The sequence below is a fragment of the Vulpes lagopus genome, chromosome 8 (genome assembly GCF_018345385.1).
Source record: "Vulpes lagopus strain Blue_001 chromosome 8, ASM1834538v1, whole genome shotgun sequence".
Taxonomy (NCBI): Eukaryota; Metazoa; Chordata; class Mammalia; order Carnivora; family Canidae; genus Vulpes; species Vulpes lagopus.
In genome coordinates, this window is record NC_054831.1 from 41,113,120 (window position 1) to 41,135,488 (window position 22,369).

Here is a 22,369-nt window from a genome sequence, read left to right on the forward strand (position 1 = left end):
GAAATCTCTCATTTCAGGACTGTTGAGAACAGTGCTGATGCTATTAATTTTGGTATCATTTATAATACCACCACTGGAATACACTGCCCTGGTGGTCTATAGCTGGCAGGTAAAGTAGCTCATAAACTGGCAGAGGCTAAACTCAGTAAATCAATGAGCTTTATACAAATGTGATTTCTAAAAAGTAAACACAATGTATAAATTTTGTAAACCATACATTTAGAGATTTGTTTTTATTTTATTTGACAAGTGGACAAGGGGAATAAATAAATTATAAACAAAATTCAAAAGTAAGATTCTTTAAAAAAATCTTGTGTACTACAAAGATGTAGTATATAGATGCTATTATTATACATCATATATGTATTTCCAAACTAGAAAACTAAAAATAGGATGAAGCAAAGTACTAATTGGAGGAGGTAAAAGCTTAAAAACAAAACAAAACAGTTGTCTTTTGGTCAGATCAGAAGCATTTCTGCAAATCTCAAATATAAATAAACTACTTTTTTAATTCTACTAAAATAAAGTACTCTGGTTTAGGTGAATTTTTGCTTTGCTTTGACTTTAGGGTAATTACTGAATTAAAATTAGCAAAATGTTTCTAGGCATATCCATATTAAACTCTACAGAATGCCCAGAAAGATGGTATCTTAAAAAAAAAGTAATGGTACAGATATGATGTGTTAAAAAAGAAGCCTACTTCTGGGGATCCCTGGGTGGCTCAGCGGTTTGGCACCTGCCTTTGGCCCAGGGCGCGATCCTGGAGTTCCGGGATCAAGTCCCGCGTCAGGCTCCCGGCATGAAGCCTGCCTCTCCCTCCTCTGCCTCTCTCTCTCTCTCTCTCTCTCTCTCTATGTCTATCATAAATAAATAAATAAATAAATAAATAAATAAATAAATAAATAAATAAATATTTAAAAAAAAAAAAAGAAGCCTACTTTATTCTTTGGACAAACTCAAAGACTTAAAGGTTTTTTTATGACTCAAAGTACACTGCCTACACATAGTTAAATTTGATCCTTAAGACCTCCCCAAATCAGAATATTACAAAGTAAATCATCAACTGTACACATACACACACAAACTATACACAGAGTCTAGAGGATAGAAAGCAAAATTATAAGTAGCATTTGTACTAACAGTTTATAAATGGTATTATTTTCTTTAAAATGTTTTCTATTTTATAAGTTTTACAATAATTCTATTGCTTTTCTAATCACTCACAAAATTAAAATAAAGCAATAGTAAAACAATTAAATTAATGTTTGTAAAATGCAAATACATAAAATAGACATATTGTGGATAAAAAATGGCAAAATAAGACAAGCCAGATAACATTTCCCTTTAGAAAACATAGTCAAGTATATCGAGAGATCACAGAAACAGGAAGCCTGAGTAGCTCAGTTGGTTAAGCATCAGACTCTTTGACTGCAGCTCAGGTCATGATCTCAGGATCTTAGGATCGAACCCCAGCCCCTAGTTGGGCTCCAAGCTGCACTCTGCCCCCTTGGCAGGGAGTCTGCTTGGGTTTCTCTCTTTCTCTGCCCTTAACCACATGAGCATTTATTTATTTTCTCTCTCTAAAATAAATAAATCTTTTAAAAAAAGAAAAAAAATAAAAAAATAAAAAAAGAGATCACAGAAAAGGTATCATTTCATTTTACTATGTAAGATAAACTACATTCATTTATTTCTGAGTGATAATCTCATTAATCTACTTGATAATGCATTTATGATTACCTTTCCTTCTAAATAGTTTATTTTAAAAAATTAATAGACACTAAGACTAACAAAGCAAGGATGATAAATTAGGAAAGTTATCCTTTAGCTAAAATTAGTATACATGCTAACTATGTTTTCAAATAAAAGTGGTGGGCACTACTCTTCTTGCCATTTTATTATCTGATGTACCTATTCTCAGATATCTCCCTTTTGCACTTATGATTACTCTGGTGCATTTCCAGGTAACTCTAACTTAACAGAAGTTATTCAAGTCACCTGGGGGGGAAAAAAAGGTTTTATAATTTCAGGGTAGACTGCTCTCCCTTGGGTCCAACTGGGATGGCCACCTGAACTCTTCTAGGAAGACTTCAGCTTTATATACACTGGTTCTAACTGAGAAACAAAGACTTCAAAAATGGCTCATGTGTTGGCATAATTTGAGAATAAAAACACAGTAAGCTTACATCTGCACTATGCACTATACACAAAATAAGAATAAACCCACTTGCTTTAGAATAAAGATACTTAGGGAACATTTTCCCCCATTTTTTATTTTTCTTGGCTGCCTGTCACAAGTCTCAAACGAGTAAGGTAGACAACAATTTGGGAAATGAAAGAGCCATTTGCTTGCTTCCTATGCCAGCTGGAATCCGACAGCACGCCCTAAGAGGCAAGATGCCCCAATTTTTAGCAAAATTGTCTTTCTCTGGATATGGAGAGTTTGTTTGTTTGTTTGTTTGTTTGTTTGTTTATTGATTGATTGATATGGAGAGTTTAACAACAATATCTCTTAGTAAACCCTGCATCAAAGCATGAACTGTGAATGGTCACTACTGAAACAACAGCCCTAGTATTAGGTAATAGAGAAATTCACCTGTATAGGATTTAAAAGAATCGATTTCAGAGCAAAAGGTACTATTAATGCCTGTCCAGATTATACAGTAGCAAAGCAAAAACATTTTGAAAGATAAAAAGGGTTGAGAAAAGGTAGATGTGAACATAGAAACTAAAAAATAGTTATGACTTCAAAAAAGTGACCATATTGAATCCTTCTATGTCTAGCACTTCAATATGGAAGAATTATAAGGAAAACACTGTTTTGACTCCATTGAAATACTTGACAATGTGTTAAGATCCATTTAGCCTTCACCACATTACCCAAAAGGACATTAGTTTGTCCTTATTCTTCACCTCCCTGCAATATCTGTTGTTGCCCACCACTATTCCTCTTTGAGTTTCTCCTTGCATGGCTTTCACGATAGCCAAACAAAAAATTTTTTTCCTATAGCTCTGTTCTTTTTCTCACTTTTTAAATTCTCCTATCTCAAAACAGAGGCATTGTGCTTTAGGGCTGTCTCCCCACTCTTTGGTGAATTCATGTAATCTCATATCAATACAATTTTTTTTCTTCAATTGAATGTGCACACTAATTTATATTTTTAGCCCTCTCTTCTTTCCTGAGGGCTAATTTTGCATTCTTATTGGGGTTAAAGAGAAGTCAAAGATGACTCCTAGGTTCCTACACTATTTGCTCTTTTTTAAGAGAATGCTCTAAGCTTGATTACATATCTTTCTATGCCACTTAGACTAAAATCCAAAAAGTTAAAAGGCTGATAATAGCAAAAAATGAATGCTGACACTGAGAGAACAGAAAAATCACAAAAAATAAAACCAAAAAATTAGCAATTTGGGACCACTTGGAAGATAAGCCAAAATAAAAAGAAGGGGGGGGGGAACACCAGAGATCTTTTTAACCCGCTAAGAGAATTAATTATGCAAACTGTATATAACCGCATAACTGTACTGTCCAGTATAGTAGCCATTAGCCACACATAGCTATTTACATTTAATTTAAAAATTTAGTTCCTCAGTCACACTAACCACCTTGCAAGTGCTCAAAGCCATATGAAGCCAGTGGCTACCTTACTGGACATCACAGATAAGAACATTTTGATCAATGCAGAAAGTTCTATTGGACAAGGCTGCAGTGCTAAATCGACATTCACTAAGTGTTCTCTACATAATAGGCACTGCGCTAGGTACAGGAGTATAGAAAGATGAGTAAGATAAGGCTTCTCTCTGTCCTCAAAGAGTAGACTGTCTGGTGAAGGAAATAATTTTTCCTTAAAATATTTACAAGTACTAGAGTAGAGATAATAACATTTATTCCAGCCCAATTAGCTAGGGTTAAATCCTTTTACCTAGCTTTTCTGTAGACTTGGCCTTGTTCATCTGGTGTTATGATGGCACAGCAAGAAATGCTGAGACTCACCACTACCTAGAAATCTCTGGACTCAGAACCAAAGGCGCTAAGACCTAAACAGGATTTAAGCCCCATCTCTCTGGACCTGGTGGTTTACACTGCTGCCAACCCTTGACGGAAAAAATTCTGGCCATTTTCCCTTGGTCCCTCCTAGAAGGCAGCTTTGCCTCAATTGTCACTTGTTTTGGGACCTCCAGTAGGTGCTATACTTATGGTGACTGAGTGCCTGACAAAGTTACAAAATATTACCAAAGAATTAGCATTGCAATTCAGAACAAGTCTCAGGTACAATGGAGTAAGAAGGGGAAGAACAATGCATTCTAGGAAGGAAGAGAAGCCTTAAAAAGGGTTGAAAGACAGAAGCATAAAAGTTAACAGAAAAATGTATGGCAAGCAGGGGATTCATCACAACTCAAACACAGGATACATACAAGGGGGTAAAAACAAGAGATGAAGAAGGATTGAAGCCAACTGCTAAGAACCTTAATGCCACCACCTAAGAAGCTTGGCCTGGATTGGTCTGTAAGTGATAGCCAGCCATTATTAAACCAGAATAGTCAAAATAGATGAGATCTGTGTTTTCAAAAGACAAACCTGAGTGAAAGGCAGATAGTGGTGATAAAGGGGACCAATGTCTGGTTGAAAACCTGGTTGAAAGTAGTGGAAATAAAGAAGAAAAAAGTGATTTGAGAGACACTAGAGAAAAGTGATCGGCTCTAACTATTGACAGGATCTATCTGGCACAATGGAATCCAATAAAATGTTTGTTGCAAAAAAATTGTGAGGGAGGTAATCATTTAGTTCCCACAGAAGGAAAGAAAACAAAAACCATGAGAAACACAACAATGTAAGGAAAGGACTGGCAGAAGAAACAGTGAGACAAACGGAAAAATAACAAAGAAATCAAATGAGGCAGTACTCCCACAGCCCGGAATGTGATTCCTTAAGATATCTGGATGGCTTGTTCCCCATCTCCTTCAGATCCATATAATCATCCTAGTGAGCTCTTCCCTGAACACAATCCTTAAAACTGGACAACACAGGCATACTCTCTTAGCACTCTGTAACCCCCTTTCTTGCTTTATTTGTACTTAGAACATCTATAATACTCTACATTTTACTTACTTATTTAACGCCTGTCTCCCTGCTACTTAAATGTAAGCTCCATTAGGGAAGGAACTTTGTTTCATTCACCACTGTACACCAAAGATTAAAACAGTGCCTGGCACATAGCATATGCTCAACAGATACTTGCTGATGAACTGAATGAATAATGCAAGGAAATAAAAAAGGCAGGGTTATTACATCAGACTGATAAGTATAGATATAAAATGAGATCCAACGTGGAAATTTTATTATTATTTGGAGTGTTAGGGATCCCTGGGTGGCGCAGCGGTTTGGCGCCTGCCTTTGGCCCAGGGCGCGATCCTGGAGACCCGGGATCGAATCCCACGTTGGGCTCCCGGTGCATGGAGCCTGCTTCTCCCTCTGCCTGTGTCTCTGCCTCTCTCTCTCTCTCTGTGTGACTATCATAAATAAATAAAAATTTAAAAAAAAAAAAAAAAAAAACCTATATAACTAAATAGTCCTTCAAGTATAAAAGACTCAAAATTTTTCCTCAAATGTGTATTTAATATATATAATATATTCAAATATGTGTAATTGTAAGTTTATTTGCAGTCACAAAATAAGAGAGATTTCATAGCTTGAAAAATCACTCACCATACTTGATAGCCACACTGAAAATCCACCACTTAGTATTTAAGTCCTCTTAACACTTTCTCAAATTCCATTATAAATTTCTTATTTATCTTCTGATATTTTGGCTATTATTAAATGTTAAGCAAAGGCAAAAAGCTTAAGTTAAAATACCAGAATATTAGTATAATCACAGCAATTAGCTTTAATTAGTGAAGAGGATGTGACAGTAAGCAAGGTAGAAATGGTCCAAAAGTTAAAAAAGTAAAAAACAACCCAAGAAGACAAAAAAGCCCATTTAACTGGTAGCTTCTGGAAAATTATGAAACATCTTAAATCTCACTTTCCTTATCAATAAAATACAGCTAACACAAGAACCTACCTACATGACAGGCTTGTTCTGAGAGTTTTCTTGGAGGATTAAATCTCTCAAGTAATAAGCTTGGTACAGTGTCTATAATAGTCATTTATACCTTTAATCCACAACAATTAACAAAGAACTTGCTATACAAAAAGCACCATACATACTAAATACTATTTATCGTGACAAATGAAAGACATATATCTACTTTCATAGAGTCTATCTATGGTCTACTGGGAAAGACAAACAAATGAATCACATAATGTGACAAGTTTTATGGAGGAAGCTAGTAAGTCCAGAGGCATAAACCAAGAGAGCAAGGGAATTCAACTTAGATATGGTCAGGAAATATCTTCCCCAGACAGAAAAAAATAAGAAGGTATTAGCCATATACAGAGAGCACAGAAGTATACTAATAACTGTTTTAGGATTAAATTGTGCAAAAGGATTATTGTGCAATAATAGAATAAATTGTGCAAAATCCTAAAAGGACTTAGGATTAAATCGGGATTAAAATGTGCAAAGACTTAGCCTAGCTGTAGAAAAGAGCTTGTGGCTTATTTGAGGAACTGAGGAACCCAGTATCACTGAAGCTTCATTAAGCCAAATGAGAGAAGATCTGAGGGACAGGCAAGAGCCAGATGATGACTCTGAAGGTCCATGGTAAGGCTTTGTGACTTTATTCTATGGGACTTTATTCTTCAGTGGAAAGCTGCTTAAGTTTTCTCTTTTTCAGACAGGAAAGATAATGCAATTTATGCCTTTTAAACATCACTCAAGCTATTTTTAGAAAATGTATTTAAGGGAATGTGAATGGAAGGAAGGAGAAGAATGAATTTCAAGACTAATGCAGTGATCCAGGAGAGAGAGATGATACTTGCTCTAGAGTGGTGGAATGGAGATGAAGAGCAGTTGATAGATTGCAGATATATTTTTGCAATGGACTGGATCTGGGGGGGAGGGACAAAGAGGATTCAAAGATGACTCCTACATGTCTGACTTAAGCGACATCTAGGAGTCGGCTGATGGCGGCATGGTAAATACCATACTTAAGTATTTAATTAATTGTAGCTATACTTAGCTACTATTAGAATATGAGGGAGAGAACTGGTGAGTGTATAGCCAAAACTGAAAAAAAAAAAAAAAAAAACAACAACAACCAAAAAACAAAAAAAAATTAGCCACACTATGAAAGAATAGCAGTATCAACCAAATTTCCCACTGAAAACAATTATAAAAGTGAGATAAAACACAAAGCAAACAAACCCAGCTATTTGAAGGCACAGAGAGAGAAACCAAGAAAGTCAGGACATCAGGGGCTAAGAGCCCACAGAGAAGGGAAACACACTGAGATCTCCACTTTTTTCCCTTGGGTTATTTGCCAACTACTAGTACAAAGCCTAAAGGCCAAGCAGAAAGCAGTATCCTGGAGTTTATCTCAGTCACACTGGATTGGGAAGACAAAAATTGGACTCTATTACTACCAAGGCAGCCAGGAATTGAGGATCTCAGATAAAATTTCAAAGAACAAACCCAACATTCTGCTCAGTTTTTGCTCTCCAGAAATGTGCTGAAACATATACAACAGGGACTGAAATGCAGGAAAAAACAGTAAAAAAGATGTTGCAAAGAGACTAAATAAAAAGTTAAGCAGGGCTTTCAACAGCCTCACAATACAGGTGACCCTGAACAATGTGGAGGTCGGGGTGCCAATCCCTGTGCAGTCAAAAATCTGTATATAACTTTTGATTCCCTCAAAATTTTACTAATAGCCCACTGTTGGCCAGAAGCCTTACCAGTAACATGAACAGTCAACTGTTACACATAATTTATAAATTACATATAATTTGTAAATTATTTGTATTCTATGTATATTCTTACAATAAAAAGAAAATCACAAGGAAGAAGAAAATGTATTTACAGTACTATACTACAAAAACCTGTAATGTGGACCTCTGCAGCTCAAATCTGTGTTGTTCAAAGGTCAACTGTACTTAAAATTGCCATAGCTTGCCAAAAAAGACTAAAAGAATACAGTTGGGGATTTTTTATACGCTTCTCTCAATTGAGTGACAAAAGAGACAAAAAAGTCAGCAATATAATGAATTTGAACATGATTGATAAATTTGACTTAAGTGATATTAAGCACAGCACACTCAATTTTCTAAAAACTGACCATAAAGCAAGTGTCAGTGAATTGCTCACAAATAAAATCACAGAATAATTCTAGACCACAGTTGTATTAAGCTAGATATCAATAACAAAAAAAGTAGCTACAAAATCCCCAAATGTTTAGATATTATATTATTTCTAAATAACCCACAGATCAAAAAACCCACAATGGAAACTCTAAAATATTTTAAATTGAGTGATAAATAAAAATATGATACATCAGACCTGTGAGATCCAGCTAAAGTTGCATTTACAGGGGAATTGCATAAACTTAAATGCAACATTAAAAAAAGAAGTAGATAAGTAGATAAAAAAGATAGTCAATGATTTGAGTTATCTATCTCAAGAAACATGAAAAAGAACAGCAAGTTAAATTTTAAAGAAAACTAGAAGGAAAGAAATAAAGCTAAAACCAGAACCAATTAATAAAGAATGTTTTAAATATGAAAACTGGCTCTCTGAAAACTGATCAAGACAAAGGAGAGCACAAAATACCAATAAAATTTAAAAAGCAGATATCAGGGGATCCCTGGGTGGCTTAGTGGTTTGGCACCTGCCTTCGGCCCTTCGACTCCTCCTGGAGTCCTGGGATCGAGTCCCGCATCGGGCTCCCTGCATGGAGCCTGCTTCTCTCTCTGCCTGTGTCTCTGCCTCTCTCTCTCTCTCTCTCTCTCTCTCTCTCTGTATCTCTCATGAATAAATAAATAAAATCTTAAAAAAAAAAAAAAAGCAATATCATTAGATACTATGAACATCAAAATAAAAAAGATAATGTGTAAAAACTGTAAACCAAATTAGAAAATTTAGATAAAATAGACAAATCTACTTAAAAAAAAAAAAAAGCTTGTCAAAATTGACACAAAAGTAACAGGAAATGTGAATAGTCATATATATAGACATAGATATATATGAAATAGATTTAACAATCCCCAGAAAAAAACTCCAGATGGCTTCACCAGTGATTCTTCCAAATATTTATGAGTAAGATAACTCTTCACAATCTTTTATTCCAAATAATAAAAAAACCATTTCCCAGCTCATTTTATGAAGACATCATAAGCTTGATAACTAAATATTTACTAGTCGATCTTTTTCATGAACAAAAATGCAAACATCATAAATGAAATATAATGTAGCATATTGACAAGACAATGCATAAAAAAGATTATCCAGAAATTCAAAGATGCTTTAAAGTTAGTTAAAATGTATTCCTCCTCCTCCCCAAATTTTAACACATATCTAACACACAGCAACTACACTGTTAAGAATTTTATCCTAAGAAAATAATCAGACAGGGTGCCTAGGTAGCTTAGTCAGTTAAAAGCATCAGACTCTTGATTTCTGCTCAGGTCATGATCTCAGGATCCCAATATCCAGCAGAGCTGCTAGCTTCATGCTCAGTGGAAAATCTGTTTGAGATTCTCTCCCTCTGCCTCGCCCCTCTCCCCGCTGGGCACATATGCTCTCTCTCTTGCTCAAATAAATAAATCTTAAAGAAAAAAAAAAAAAAGAATCAGGGAAGGCATAGAGATGTGTTTTAAAATATTGTGTTTCCAATAGGTTTTCAATGTCCATAGGTATGGAAATTAGCTAAGCAACTTATGTATATCTATCAGAATCAGTTCAAATTTGTAATATGGTTCCACACTTATTTGTACGAATAGTTGTTCATGAATATACAACTAAATGAAAAAAAGCATATAAAAGCAATATTTCTAAGGTAAAAACACTAAGTTTAAATGAAGGTAAGGAAAACCGAACATAGATCATGAGAACATTTTGTCTAGACCAATGAATTGCCATCTTAATTTAAGTTCATAAACAAAAGATAAAATGTCTAACAATTTTCATCAGCAAAAAGAACATTTTCTTCTCAAAATCTAGTTATAGAAAATTCCCCACATATATATTTTATTTAGATCATAAAAAAAATGCTACTGGATTTAAATCAATAGAAATTTTGCACCATACATAAGTAGCTAGAGTATTAAAACAAAAACAAAATACTCTGAAAGCAAGGAATCCATTTAAAATCTGTTAGATATATAAAACAATAATAGTTTCTACATTTAAAGTGGTAAGTTTATAGGAAAAAATTCTACTATACTATTATATACATATATATAAAGACTCAAAGTTCCAACAAGTTTAAAGAAAACTCCCTTTAATTCTAGTAATTAATAAGACAATTCATGCTCATTAAAATCATTCCAACTCAGAGGTTACATAGTATTTTGCAAAGATGTATAAAATAGGCATCATGTCTACTTTACTAGCAGGATAGCTCAGACCAATCGGTGGTGGAGCAGCCTGGAGCAAGGAATCTAAGGTATTCTACTACCTGATGGATTTAGCCATGTTTGCTCAGGTACGGTAGGGGGAAAGGGCCTTAGCATGTTTATCACTATTACCATTTGACCCAAATTCCTACCTGGCTCTACTTTTTACTAGCTCTGTGATCTCCTTTATCCTCTCTAAATCTAGACTGTGAGGAGGTAAAACTCAGTTCTGCTGATAATCACACTGTGGTGTCTCTAAAAGACCCAGACAAGGCCAAAAGACCAACAGGCAACAAAATTTCTCCCACAGCCACACTAGAGTTCCAAAATTATGAACATCTACCCCAGGCCCCCTCATTTGTCCTGTCTCCTAAACAAAGACTGCTGACAGATTCAATTACTAAACTCCCCTCCACCTCATGGTCAATGGGGTACAATCTGAATGAAGCCAGTCTCCATATAACCCCCCCCACCCCCGTTTCTCATTAGAATCGTTCAGCACAACCCAAATCTACCCCAAACTTCTCACATTTCCTGTTACTGAGGCTCCCCTTGGTTCCTCAGGCATGGGTTCTTCCTTGCTACAGAAAGTCATTAACCTAATTTGTTTCACTACAGATGCTTTCCTGGTGGTCTTCTGGTAGGCAGTAGCAACTTCTTTATCTATATACCAACTATATTTACCCAGGGTCACTATGAGGATTAAATGAAGTGCTATCATGGAAAATGCCAAGGCAGCTGCCTGGTATAGCAAGTACACAATAAATATTACCTTCTCTCTCCTATGTGCTCAAAAGAAAGCTATACAGGTAATTTTATTTTTTAAATCATCTGTCTAGTTCTTCACTATTAAAAATCTGTACCTCTGAAAAACACAGTTAAGAGCTAGAAAATAAGTGCTTCAAGTAAACAGAACTCTAAGCAACCAAAAAGACATGATCAAGTCCATGCAACAAAGATCATGCACTTTACTATAGGGTAACTCCTGAAAATCCTATTTGGACACCATCTGATATTTTTAACATACTTCAATAATCTTTAAAAATCTAGTTTCCATACCCATAGCAGATTAGAATCAATAACTGTAAATAAATGCCTAGAGAGGGATAGATAGGCATACTGACCACAGAAAAATGTAACTATTCAACAAGGCAGGAGACATTAAAACTAAATATCAAACACAAGAACTTAAAATGCTCAGAAATCTGACGTCACCTTATGCAACGGCTTCTGAATTTTAAAAAGTTTTTTTTAAAGATTTGTTTATTTTAGAGAGAGAAGCACGCACACAGGGAGGGGAGTTGGGGGGTTGGGCAGCAGGAGAGAGAGAATCTCAAGCAGACTCTTGGCTGAATGGGGAGCTTGACAAGGGGCTTGATCTCAGAACCCTGAGATCATGACCTGAGCTGAAATCAAGAGTAAGTCAGATGCTCACATAGATCAATGGAACAGAATAGAGAACCCAGAAGTGGACCCTGAACTTTATGGTCAACTAATATTCGATAAAGGAGGAAAGACTATCCATTGGAAGAAAGACAGTCTCTTCAATAAATGGTGCTGGGAAAACTGGACATCCACATGCAGAAGAATGAAACTAGACCACTCTCTTGCACCAGACACAAAGATAAACTCAAAATGGATGAAAGATCTAAATGTGAGACAAGATTCCATCAAAATCCTAGGGGAGAACACAGGCAACACCCTCTTTGAACTCGGCCACAGTAACTTCTTGCAAGATACATCCACGAAGGCAAAAGAAACAAGAGCAAAAATGAACTATTGGGACTTCATCAAGATAAGAAGCTTTTGCACAGCAAGGGATACAGTCAACAAAACTAAAAGACAACCTACAGAATGGGAGAAGATATTTGCAAATGATGTCTCAGATAAAGGGCAAGTTTCCAAGATCTATAAAGAACTTCTTAAACTCAACACCAAAGAAACAAACAATCCAATCATGAAATGGGCAAAAGACATGAAGAGAAATCTCACAGAGGAAGACATAGACATGGCCAACATGCACATGAGAAAATGCTCCGCATCACTTGCCATCAGGGAAATAGAAATCAAAACCACAATGAGATACCACCTCACACCAGTGAGAATGGGGAAAATTAACAAGGCAGGAAACAACAAATGTTGGAGAGGATGCAGAGAAAAGGGAACCCTCTTACACTGTTGGTGGGAAGGGGAACTGGTACAGCCACTCTGGAAAACTGTGTGGAGGTTCCTCAAAGAGTTAAAAATAGACCTGCCCTACGACCCAGCAATTGCACTGTTAGGGATTTACCCCAAAGATTCAGATGCAATGAAACGTCGGGACACCTGCACCCCGATGTTTCTAGCAGCAATGTCCACAATAGCCAAACTGTGGAAGGAGCCTCGGTGTCCATCGAAAGATGAATGGATAAAGAAGATGTGGTTTATGTATACAATGGAATATTACTCAGCCATTAGAAACGACAAATACCCACCATTTGCTTCAACGTGGATGGAACTGGAGGGTATTATGCTGAGTGAAGTAAGTCAATCGGAGAAGGACAAACAGTGTACTCATTCATTTGGGGAATATAACTAATAGTGAAAGGAAATATAAGGGAAGGGAGAAGAAATGTGTGGGAAATATCAGAAAGGGGGACAGAACATAGACTCCTAACTCTGGGAAACAAACTAGGGGTGGTGGAAGGGGAGGAGGGCGGGGGGTGGGGGTGAGTGGGTGACGGGCACTGAGGGGGACACTTGATGGGATGAGCACTGGGTGTTATTCTGTATGTTGGTAAATTGAACACCAATAAAAAATTAATCTATTAAAAAATAAAAAATAAAAAATAAATAAAATTTCTAAAAAAAAAAAGAAAAAAAAAGAGTAAGTCAGATGCTTAACTGACTGAGCCACCCAGGAGTACCTAAATTTTTTTTGATTGAACATCCCAACTATAAAATACTTGAACATATACCTTCAATATATGTATATTCATTTGTAAATCATATTTTATGTATATTATAAAACAAATACTAAAATAAAAATTAAAAGATTACAGCACTGTTTAAATTTTAACTATTAATTATGTTAAATATCAATTTGTTTTAATCTTGTAATCTTTAAAAATGCTATTACTATTAACATTTTAGTGAGAGCACTGGTATTCAATAGGTCTCTATTTTTTTAAAATCTTGCTTTCCTAATTTGTGAAGTTCAGTGAATTGTGACACTTTGTTTTAAGAACTGCTGTTAAGTCATAACTGAAAAACTTAGTTCACAAGGATGCACAGACCTTTATATAAGAATATGTCACTTACTGGCTTACTAAGTCATATCACTTTTCTATTCTATCACCAAATATTCACAAGTTTTTGTTAAAAGTCAGTTGCCAGATGTCAATGCTATAAACATTTTATTTTTCCTGATGTCAGTCAGATATTTTTTGCAAGCTCAGTAAAATGGGTTTTTAGGTTTCTAACAAATGGGTCCAAAGTCCACTGAAATTCAGTGTAAGATTTTTCAACAGACTGGAAGTGTCTAAACATGTTTCAAAATGTTCTCTCCATAACATTTGTTGCTTCTGAAAAACAAATACTTTCTCACTTATTGATTAAAATGTCGATTTTGCCATGTAGAGACAACTTGGTGTTTGTTTTCTCAAAAATATCTCCTAGGTAGCATGATATTTATCGCTTCTTGTCATCAGGTAAAATATCAGAATCTATAATATTCATCTTTTGTGAAACAGAAATGTGTAATTCAGCTTTGAGTTCTACAACTCCTTTTATTTTCACTGCTCCTTTAAATACTTTGAGTGAACCTCTGCTCCCCATCTGAATTCAAGGTATCACAGATTTTTTTAAAAGCCTTTTTTTTTTAAAAGACTTTTTTAAAGTTACTAAATAATACACTGTAACAGAAAGACCACAAAAACTTTGAGAAAGTCATGGTGCTGCTGTTAGCCTCCACATTACAGAACTCCCACATGGTCCCTCAGCAAACCACACTCATTGTAATCATCTGGATGTGGACCTAGAAAAGGCTCAGAACCAATCCATATAGTAATACAAAAGTTTAATTCCTCCCCCTTTATGGAGTACTAAATAAATAAATAGAAATTATAATATTTGTATTCTCACATCTCAATTGACTTGCCTCACGTCACTTTATAAATTACTGACCTAGTGAAGAGGATAAAACTTCACAGTCTATATTAGGTGCTCAGGGTTTGAAGTTGTAGCTTATGGAACATTACACAGAGAAATACTCAGCAAAGAATGCACATTGAACTGAATCAATATTATCCAAATGATGGCTTTAGGTCATCAAAAAGAAGTTAAAGTATGTGCAGTATATTACGTTCCAATAGGATAGCAGTCCAACTCATTAGATAAGGATATTTCCAAAATAACCTTCATGTATTCAGAAAATTTACTGTTTCAGAATGACATTCCTCAGGGACTCCAGTTACCATGAATTCTATAGTCACCTTCAGTTTTTTTTTCCCCTAGAATGAGAGGAATTCTTAAAGAATATATTTAATATTCTTCAATCTCCTAAAATACATTTGCTGTTCCATATTTTGAAAATTAGAGCCATCACTGACCACTAACTTAAAAGAATTTCAAGCTTTACTATTAAAAATACATTTTTTTCATATTCAAAGTAATAACAGAAGCAGACATCATACACTTCATATTTAACACTATAATTAGTAGTAGTAGTAGTAGTAGTAGTATGGGACAATATTTACTTTTTCTCTAAGTAACAGAATAATAATACTGCTCCATGAGTCAAGAAAATCACTCATTGGCTTTTAAACGTCTATTCTGTTTTAAAAAATCACGGGAGATGTAATATAAGACACAAATCCATATAAATTTGACATCGTGTAAGAAGAACTGCAAGCACACTGACAGAAAACGGTTCACACTTGAGGGCTAGAAATGAACTAAAAGCAGTTTTCACAGGAGAGAGACATGAGCTAGAGGAGGACTTAGAGCCAGAAAGGAAAAGGCATTCAAAGCTGAGGTAAACTGTCTTTTGTTTTCTTAATGAAAAATGTCTAACTCAGAACACCAAATGTAAGACATATTCAAGTAACACAATTTAGAAGAACGTGCCATTTGAGATAAAATATTTATTAAACTATTCATCATCACATACGTATATATGTAAACGTACTTATTCTACTCTTTAGCTTCATAAAACCTCCCCTCTTATACTTGAAATAAGAGCTTCAGCAAGAGAATGAAAAATTAAAAGAAGCTGTAAGAGAACATTTGGGGCACTAGAACATACTCTTTCTTCAAAATTAAAAATTTTCTCTCCTCTGGACCTTTTTCTAGCACGACATCTTCCCCTGGTATACTCTACATTTGTCATTTTACTTAAGTTGGAAAAGTGATAAAAGTTCACTTTGAAAGGAAATTCATTTTAGTAATTTCCTGTCCACCAGAGGGCTCCCATATTTCTCCACAAATAAAAGAGATAAAACATTACAGTAAAAATAATCATTAAGCACAGAAAAAAACTCAAATTATCATTATCTTATGTAACCCCAGACTAAAAATTGTTGTATCTATTACAGTTTCTATATTAATAGCTTAAAAAGATAAAGGGCTTTTAACTGTTTTATGAACTAAAATGTTTTAAATACCAAACTGCTTTGCTATTATTCTCATCCTGTCCATTTTTTTCTTAGGTAGGACTTTCAATTCAATAGATAACATAAAATATAACTTTAGCCCAAAGCTCTAAATAGTAACTCAAATGTTTTCTGTAATACTTTTATAAATTATTTACTTGATAATTTTCCTGGTCCAGAAAACAAAATTATCACCTTATCTACCCAACCTGACGCCTTACTATTAACAGAAAGAGTAAACATTTTATTACAGAAAATCTACAATCATTAACATAATTCATCCTACAATTATTAACAATGAATAGTGCCCCATCATGAATTATGATTTGGGCTGGGGAAAAAAAAATAAAGGAAATGAATCATTTAAATACAATGTATTACAATGACATTCTGTTCAGATATTTTTAGATTTTTTTTCACAAATAAGTTATTACACTGGAATGTTAGTATACCTCCTAGTTCAAACTCCATCAGTTTTAGCAAAAGAAAAAACAGTATTTTATGTAAATACACTTAGTTATAGGACATATTTACAGAATGTTAACTGCTAAAGTACCAACTGTACATTTTTTTTCAAGGGTATAGCAAATCCATTCACTAGGGGTGCCACTCCCCCTCCAAAAAGATCAACTTGCTAAATTTGGATTATAAAAAAAGAGACTCCTTATGGTAAACACAAAAATTTACTGAATGTTTACAAATAAACTTGAAATGTGAGTTATATTTACAAAACAAAAAAAGATGCTAAAAAATCTATTTCAAAGTCAGTCAAAATAATTGCCATATGAAGACTTTACCAAAAACATCAACTGATTTAGCAGTTACTATAGCTCAAGAATGACTTCTCTCTGATGAAAAAATAACAGAGGTTATAATTTCACTGCCCTACCTCATCTCCCAACTAGGATTTTCCTACACAAGGACAAGCACCATTAACATGTAAAAGAGCATAACATTGGTTTCTACATAAGACAGACTAGCTGTCACCACTTAGAAACTTGAACATTTTACTACACTTTGCAAAAATGTATGTATTCATACTGGCAAGAGTACTGTATCCTGATCAATTTGGAGTTCCGTTGCAAAAGAAATGTCAGCTTGTGGAAGGAGGTGGGGGTAGGGAGGCTAAGGCTGTTAAAGATTCAAAGTGGTGAAACTGTTCTCACTTTAAGTCAGTAATGTAAATGCAAACTGTCAATTATTGATATGAAGAGTTTAAGAAATACAAAGCATTAATTCAGCAGCTAACCAATATTTACCATGTTATATCTCAAAAAGTTGAGAACTGTAGGCACTTATCAAATAAAGGCACTTTTTAAACAAAAATGCAATGTAAGTAATAGCAAATGTAGGTTTAAGAGGTTGTGACATAGGGGGAAAAAAAGCCTCAAGACTTCCAACAAGTTGAGCAGTTAAAAAATGAGACATAAAAAAATACTCAGAACAATCTAATCTGAGCTGTAGATTAGATACATTCTGAAACAGCATCATCAGGGCATTATATGTTTATTACATAATACTGCTTTGCCCTTGCATATCACCTTTAATCAAGGGATCTCAAAGCACCACTGAATCAAGCAAGGCCTTAAAATACAGTCTAAAACAGAAATAGTCATATTTTATAATTATACCTATTGATAAAAACTTGCCACCACTTCCCGTTCCCCTGATCCGAACATTAGCTTCAGAACCTTCCCTCTGACTTGGAAACCGTATTCCCCAAATCATTTCAATTTGTAACTGATGCTACGCACATCCCAGCTTTTCTTCAGCACTGGGCCTAAAGAAAGTAGTGGCACTGTTTTAAAATGACACAAATCCATTTCATTACAATTTCTATGACGGAATAAATAGTACTTAGAGTACTTATCCTGTATGGAGCATGATGATATAAAATGGAGGCTTTAGAGAATAAATCTTTGCTGGAAGCGAAGAGCCCAAAAAACACTCATTAGAGAAAATAGCATTTTCCAGCTCAGTCCAAACACCTTTCCAGACAACTTCAAGAGTGGGGTAGAGGAAACCTTGTCCAACTATCCTTAATCGGGCAGGAGACTGACTATTCTCCTGTGTGCACACCAGAAGGGAAGGGAAAACTAAAGGCACAATGCAAGAGTTTTAAGACTCAGGAAGGAGGGTGTTAAGTTGCTGTGTGGCCACACAACAGACAAAAAACACCGTGGTTCCTATACATTAAAATAGTACATCAAATGGTAAATCAAACACATTTAGCAAAATGGCATTAAACCAAGGTCAATATATGCCATTTACAGCCATTTAGCTTTGTTTTTAGGTCTGTAAATGAGGTTCGCTCCTAAAGAAAGAGCTGACATTTTAAAATTTAATCAGCGAAGTTCGATTTTGTTTTTTCACTGGAATACCAGAACACTCAAATGCTAATGTTATGTTAACTTCAATTGTTTCATAAACAAAGTCATCAACCTTGCTGTTTAATTGCATTAGGTTTGTCCCTAGGACTGCAAAGTGTCATTTCAACTCACACAAACCCACCACCTCCCAGCCCCGTAAGCCTACACAGCTCCAGTTAGTCAACAGACTCACAGCATTAACAAACATTAACCTTTAGAAACAGAAAGAAAAGCACCAATAAACAAGAGTACTTTTTGTTTCAAGTTCTCAACATTCAGAGATCAAGGCTCAATAACGTATTTTATTAGCTTTTAAAGGGCCAACGATGCAATACTATTAAATATCTGGTACTAAAAGTCCTGGCAATTCAGAAGTGGTACCCAATACAACGACGATCAGTCTGGATTTGTGAAAATTCCAAAAAACCTTAATATTTCAGTTGCCATAGTCGCTCACCCAGACATTTCAAAAAGCTCACAGCAAATTCTAGTAGACTTTTTCTTGAGGACAGGCACGTCCCTTCCCTCCAAAATATCAAGTTTGTATCCGCTGCGTTCATGGTCTCGTCAGTGCCCAGGAACGAGACTCCGATTCCTCTCCCTGTGTGTGTCGTGGGGACGCCCGTCCTCAGCTCTGCCCACTGTCACTGACGTTTTCAGAAGCTTTAAGGTACAAATGTTCAAAGGCTCCTGGCAAAGGGGGAGATGTTTCCTCCACTTCGAGCTACACTGCCACATTTCCCCTAATTCTTCATTCTTTAGTGATTTAGAAAACACCAGCGAACGAGAAAGGCCATATTAAAACCGGCACTTCCTAAGACGGGGGGAAACCAGAACCTCCAACTTCTCCAAATCTGCCAGTACCGTGGCTTTTCAACAGTCCCCCGCAAACCTTCTTCACCCCACGCCTGCATCCTTTCTGATTAAATAAGATTGGAAACCACCATTAAATCAGTGTCATAACTTCTCCTTCACTTACCATATCTGCCGGGACATTGCTGGACATCTTGCCGTCTGATGTACACCCAGATGTTTACCAGGGGAAAAACAACAGCAAACAAAAAAAGAGCAGAAGTCTTCAAGCTACAGCAATCAAGCTTAACGATCTTGATGTGCTTTCCAAAAAAAAAGTGATTTCAGAGCCCAAGCGGCGGCCTGGCCGAGGTTCCGAGCGAAGAGGAACAAGCCCCCGGAGCTGGCTGGCCGGAGCCGGAGCCGGAGCCGGAGCCGGAGCCGGAGCGGACTCCCGGGATGGCAGCGGCAGCCCCGTCGTCGTCAGTGGCAGCAGCGGCGGCGGCGGCGGCAGCAGCAGCCCCAGGACCGGCCGCGCCAGGTAGACCCAGCCGAGTGACACACGGACATGGAGCGGGGTGGGAGGGGGTTAAATCCGCCTTCCTCCTCTCCCAGCCCGGCAGTGATTCACACTTGCTCCCCAGTCAAGTCCTCATTAAGCAGGAAGAAAATGCCCCGGCGTGGCTGCACACAGATGACTATGTGGCTACACATGGACGCGCGAGCAGTGAGCGGCGGCCGCGCCGGGGAAACAGCTCCACTCGCGCTGGCCGGGGCCGGGAGCCGCGCCGCGGAAACCCGCGCTCAAGGGCATTTAACTCGTTGGGAGCCGAGGCGGAAGCCCGGGGCGGCGCGCGGGAGGCACGGGGCGCTCGGGGCGCTCGGGGCGCTCGGGCCGCGCGGGACACCCCACGGCCCCTCGGGGCTCAGGCCGCGGGCGCCTCGGGGCAGCAGCGGGGCTCGGGGCGCATCGCCGCCGGCTCCTCGGCGCTCCCCTCCTGCCTCCGCCTCCCCCCCGTCGCCACCTTCCCCTCCCCTCCGACGCCGACTTCGGCGGCTCCCCGGAAGAGGCCGGGTCCTCCCTCTCCTCAGTCCAGGAATGGTTTCCTCTCGGAGCTTTGTCTCTCCTCCTCCTCCACTTTTCAGTCCCAAACGCCGCAGCCGCCTCCTGTCATCGCCTCTCACGCCAACATGGCGGCGGCGGCGGCAGCTGCCTGAGCGCAAGTCGGGGACACGGGGAGAGCGCTGCCCCTCCTCGCAGCCGCCGCCACCGCCCCCGCCTCCCCTCCCCCCTCCGTGGACACCTACTGCGTCACTACGGAGACCACCCTCGTGCATCATGGGAAATGTAGTTTACGCGAGGGCGGGGGGGGGCGGCTTAACGCGTCCTCTCCGGACTCCGAAGCCACGCCCCTCTTAGCAACAGTTGCTAGGAAAGGAAAGCTCGCTTTAGCAGAGCTGCCGCCCAGGAGTTAGGTGTCACCTGCTTCCAGGAGTGCTGTGAGCGTGCGAATTATTTGGAGAAAATGATTCTGCACAGAGAAATTCCCTCATGCACAATACACATACAGACTGAAAATATGATTTACCTCCAAGCAGAATCATTCATTTTAATGACAGCACGCTCTCCACATCCTGCAATCTCAAAGCATTTTGTATAGTGATTTCATCTAGGTCTTTCCAACATTACATTTGGAAGATCAGAAGCAATCATTGATTTCCAATAAGGTCGTAGAAGTTCAACAGGAACAAGGATCTCATTAAGCAAGGAGAATGTTTGAACATGTGTTTCTTGAAGAACTAGGGCCATGAAGCCACAATCTAGTTAATTGAAATTACCCAAAACTGTATTAGGTACAATAGTATATCATCCCAAATCTATATCAGGAAATAGTTGCTACAAACTACTTGGGGATTCACCAGTTTACTAGGTTAGTCCCTAAATTATGTTTAGGTTAAAATGTAATAAAAATCTACACACCCATAGTGATTAGCAAACAGCACAAAATCATACCATTACTGAGAGACCTAGATGAAGAATATGTCTATTTCAAATTTAGGATCAAAATTCAGAAACCACCAATGTCTATCTGAATCCACATAGATCTCTTAGGGCTTTGACAGAATATTTTAGCAAGGGCAGTCTCAGTAAGACAGGTATGTAAGAATGCCAACGGATTGAGAGTCTGAAAGCCAACCTACAGCTATGTGACCTCATCTGTAAAACAGTCTTGCCTACCTTCCAGGGGTAAGGTAGGAGTAGTTGCAAGGATGAGCTAATGCATGGAAATAAATCACTTTGTAAATACTAATGCATCATTTAATATGAAATGTTACCACTCATCCATTCAGCAAACACATAATACAGGCACTCTGCTAGGCACCAATAGTTTAAAAATGAATAATCCAGTCACTGTCCTAAGGGAACTCATTGTCTAGAAACCTGTCATTCCCCACAGCAGTCTCTCCAGTTAGGTTTGTCTCATTAGGATGGAAACTCACAGGGCGTTTAGAGTATTTGCCTCTTGAGTAGCCTGGCTGGAGAGATTCCAAGCACTCCTAGCGACCTACATCAGCCTGTGGTGAGTTGGGGTGGTAACCGGGAAGGAGGAGGATAACTCAAATTCACAGAGAAACCAGAAGACAGAAAAAATAAATAAATAAAGACAAGAGGCCCAAATCTCACAATTAGACTTCAGGACTTAGTCTAGAAATTTCTGATTCTACAGCTACATGATTTTCCAAGCTGGTACTTGGTTGCTCATTCACCATCATTGCTAAAGATGGGCTGGGTCCTCACCAGCCCTTGGAAGTAAGGGCAGTTGAAAATGTTTCAATTGGCCAATGAGTTCAGAAGGAATATCGGAACACATTTTGAAGATTTCCACTTGCAAAGTTCATTATCCACCATCCCCTTGACCCCAACTTTTATCCAATGACTGCCCTGGCCAAGACCGTGTGGGCCTAAATGCTATTAGAAGCAGACAACAGCAGGACTTACAGAAGCTCCAGCTCTCACTCCCTGTGCAGCTCTCCAATAGCCATAGAGCCATACAGTAACTCCAATAGCCATACAACCACCA

The 22,369-nt window shown here is 37.6% G+C and overlaps 1 protein-coding gene across 1 annotated transcript in view; it reads right to left on the reverse strand.

Annotated features, from left to right (window-relative positions):
* UBL3 (ubiquitin like 3) overlaps positions 1 to 20,579 on the reverse strand; it is a 68,716-nt gene extending 48,137 nt beyond the window's left edge. Inside the window, exon 1 of the mRNA XM_041766488.1 lies at positions 19,474 to 20,579. Coding sequence (XP_041622422.1) covers positions 19,474 to 19,500 — 27 coding nt within the window. The 5' untranslated portion in view covers positions 19,501 to 20,579. The remainder of the gene's footprint in view (positions 1 to 19,473) is intronic.
* Between the last annotated feature and the right edge of the window lie 1,790 nt (positions 20,580 to 22,369).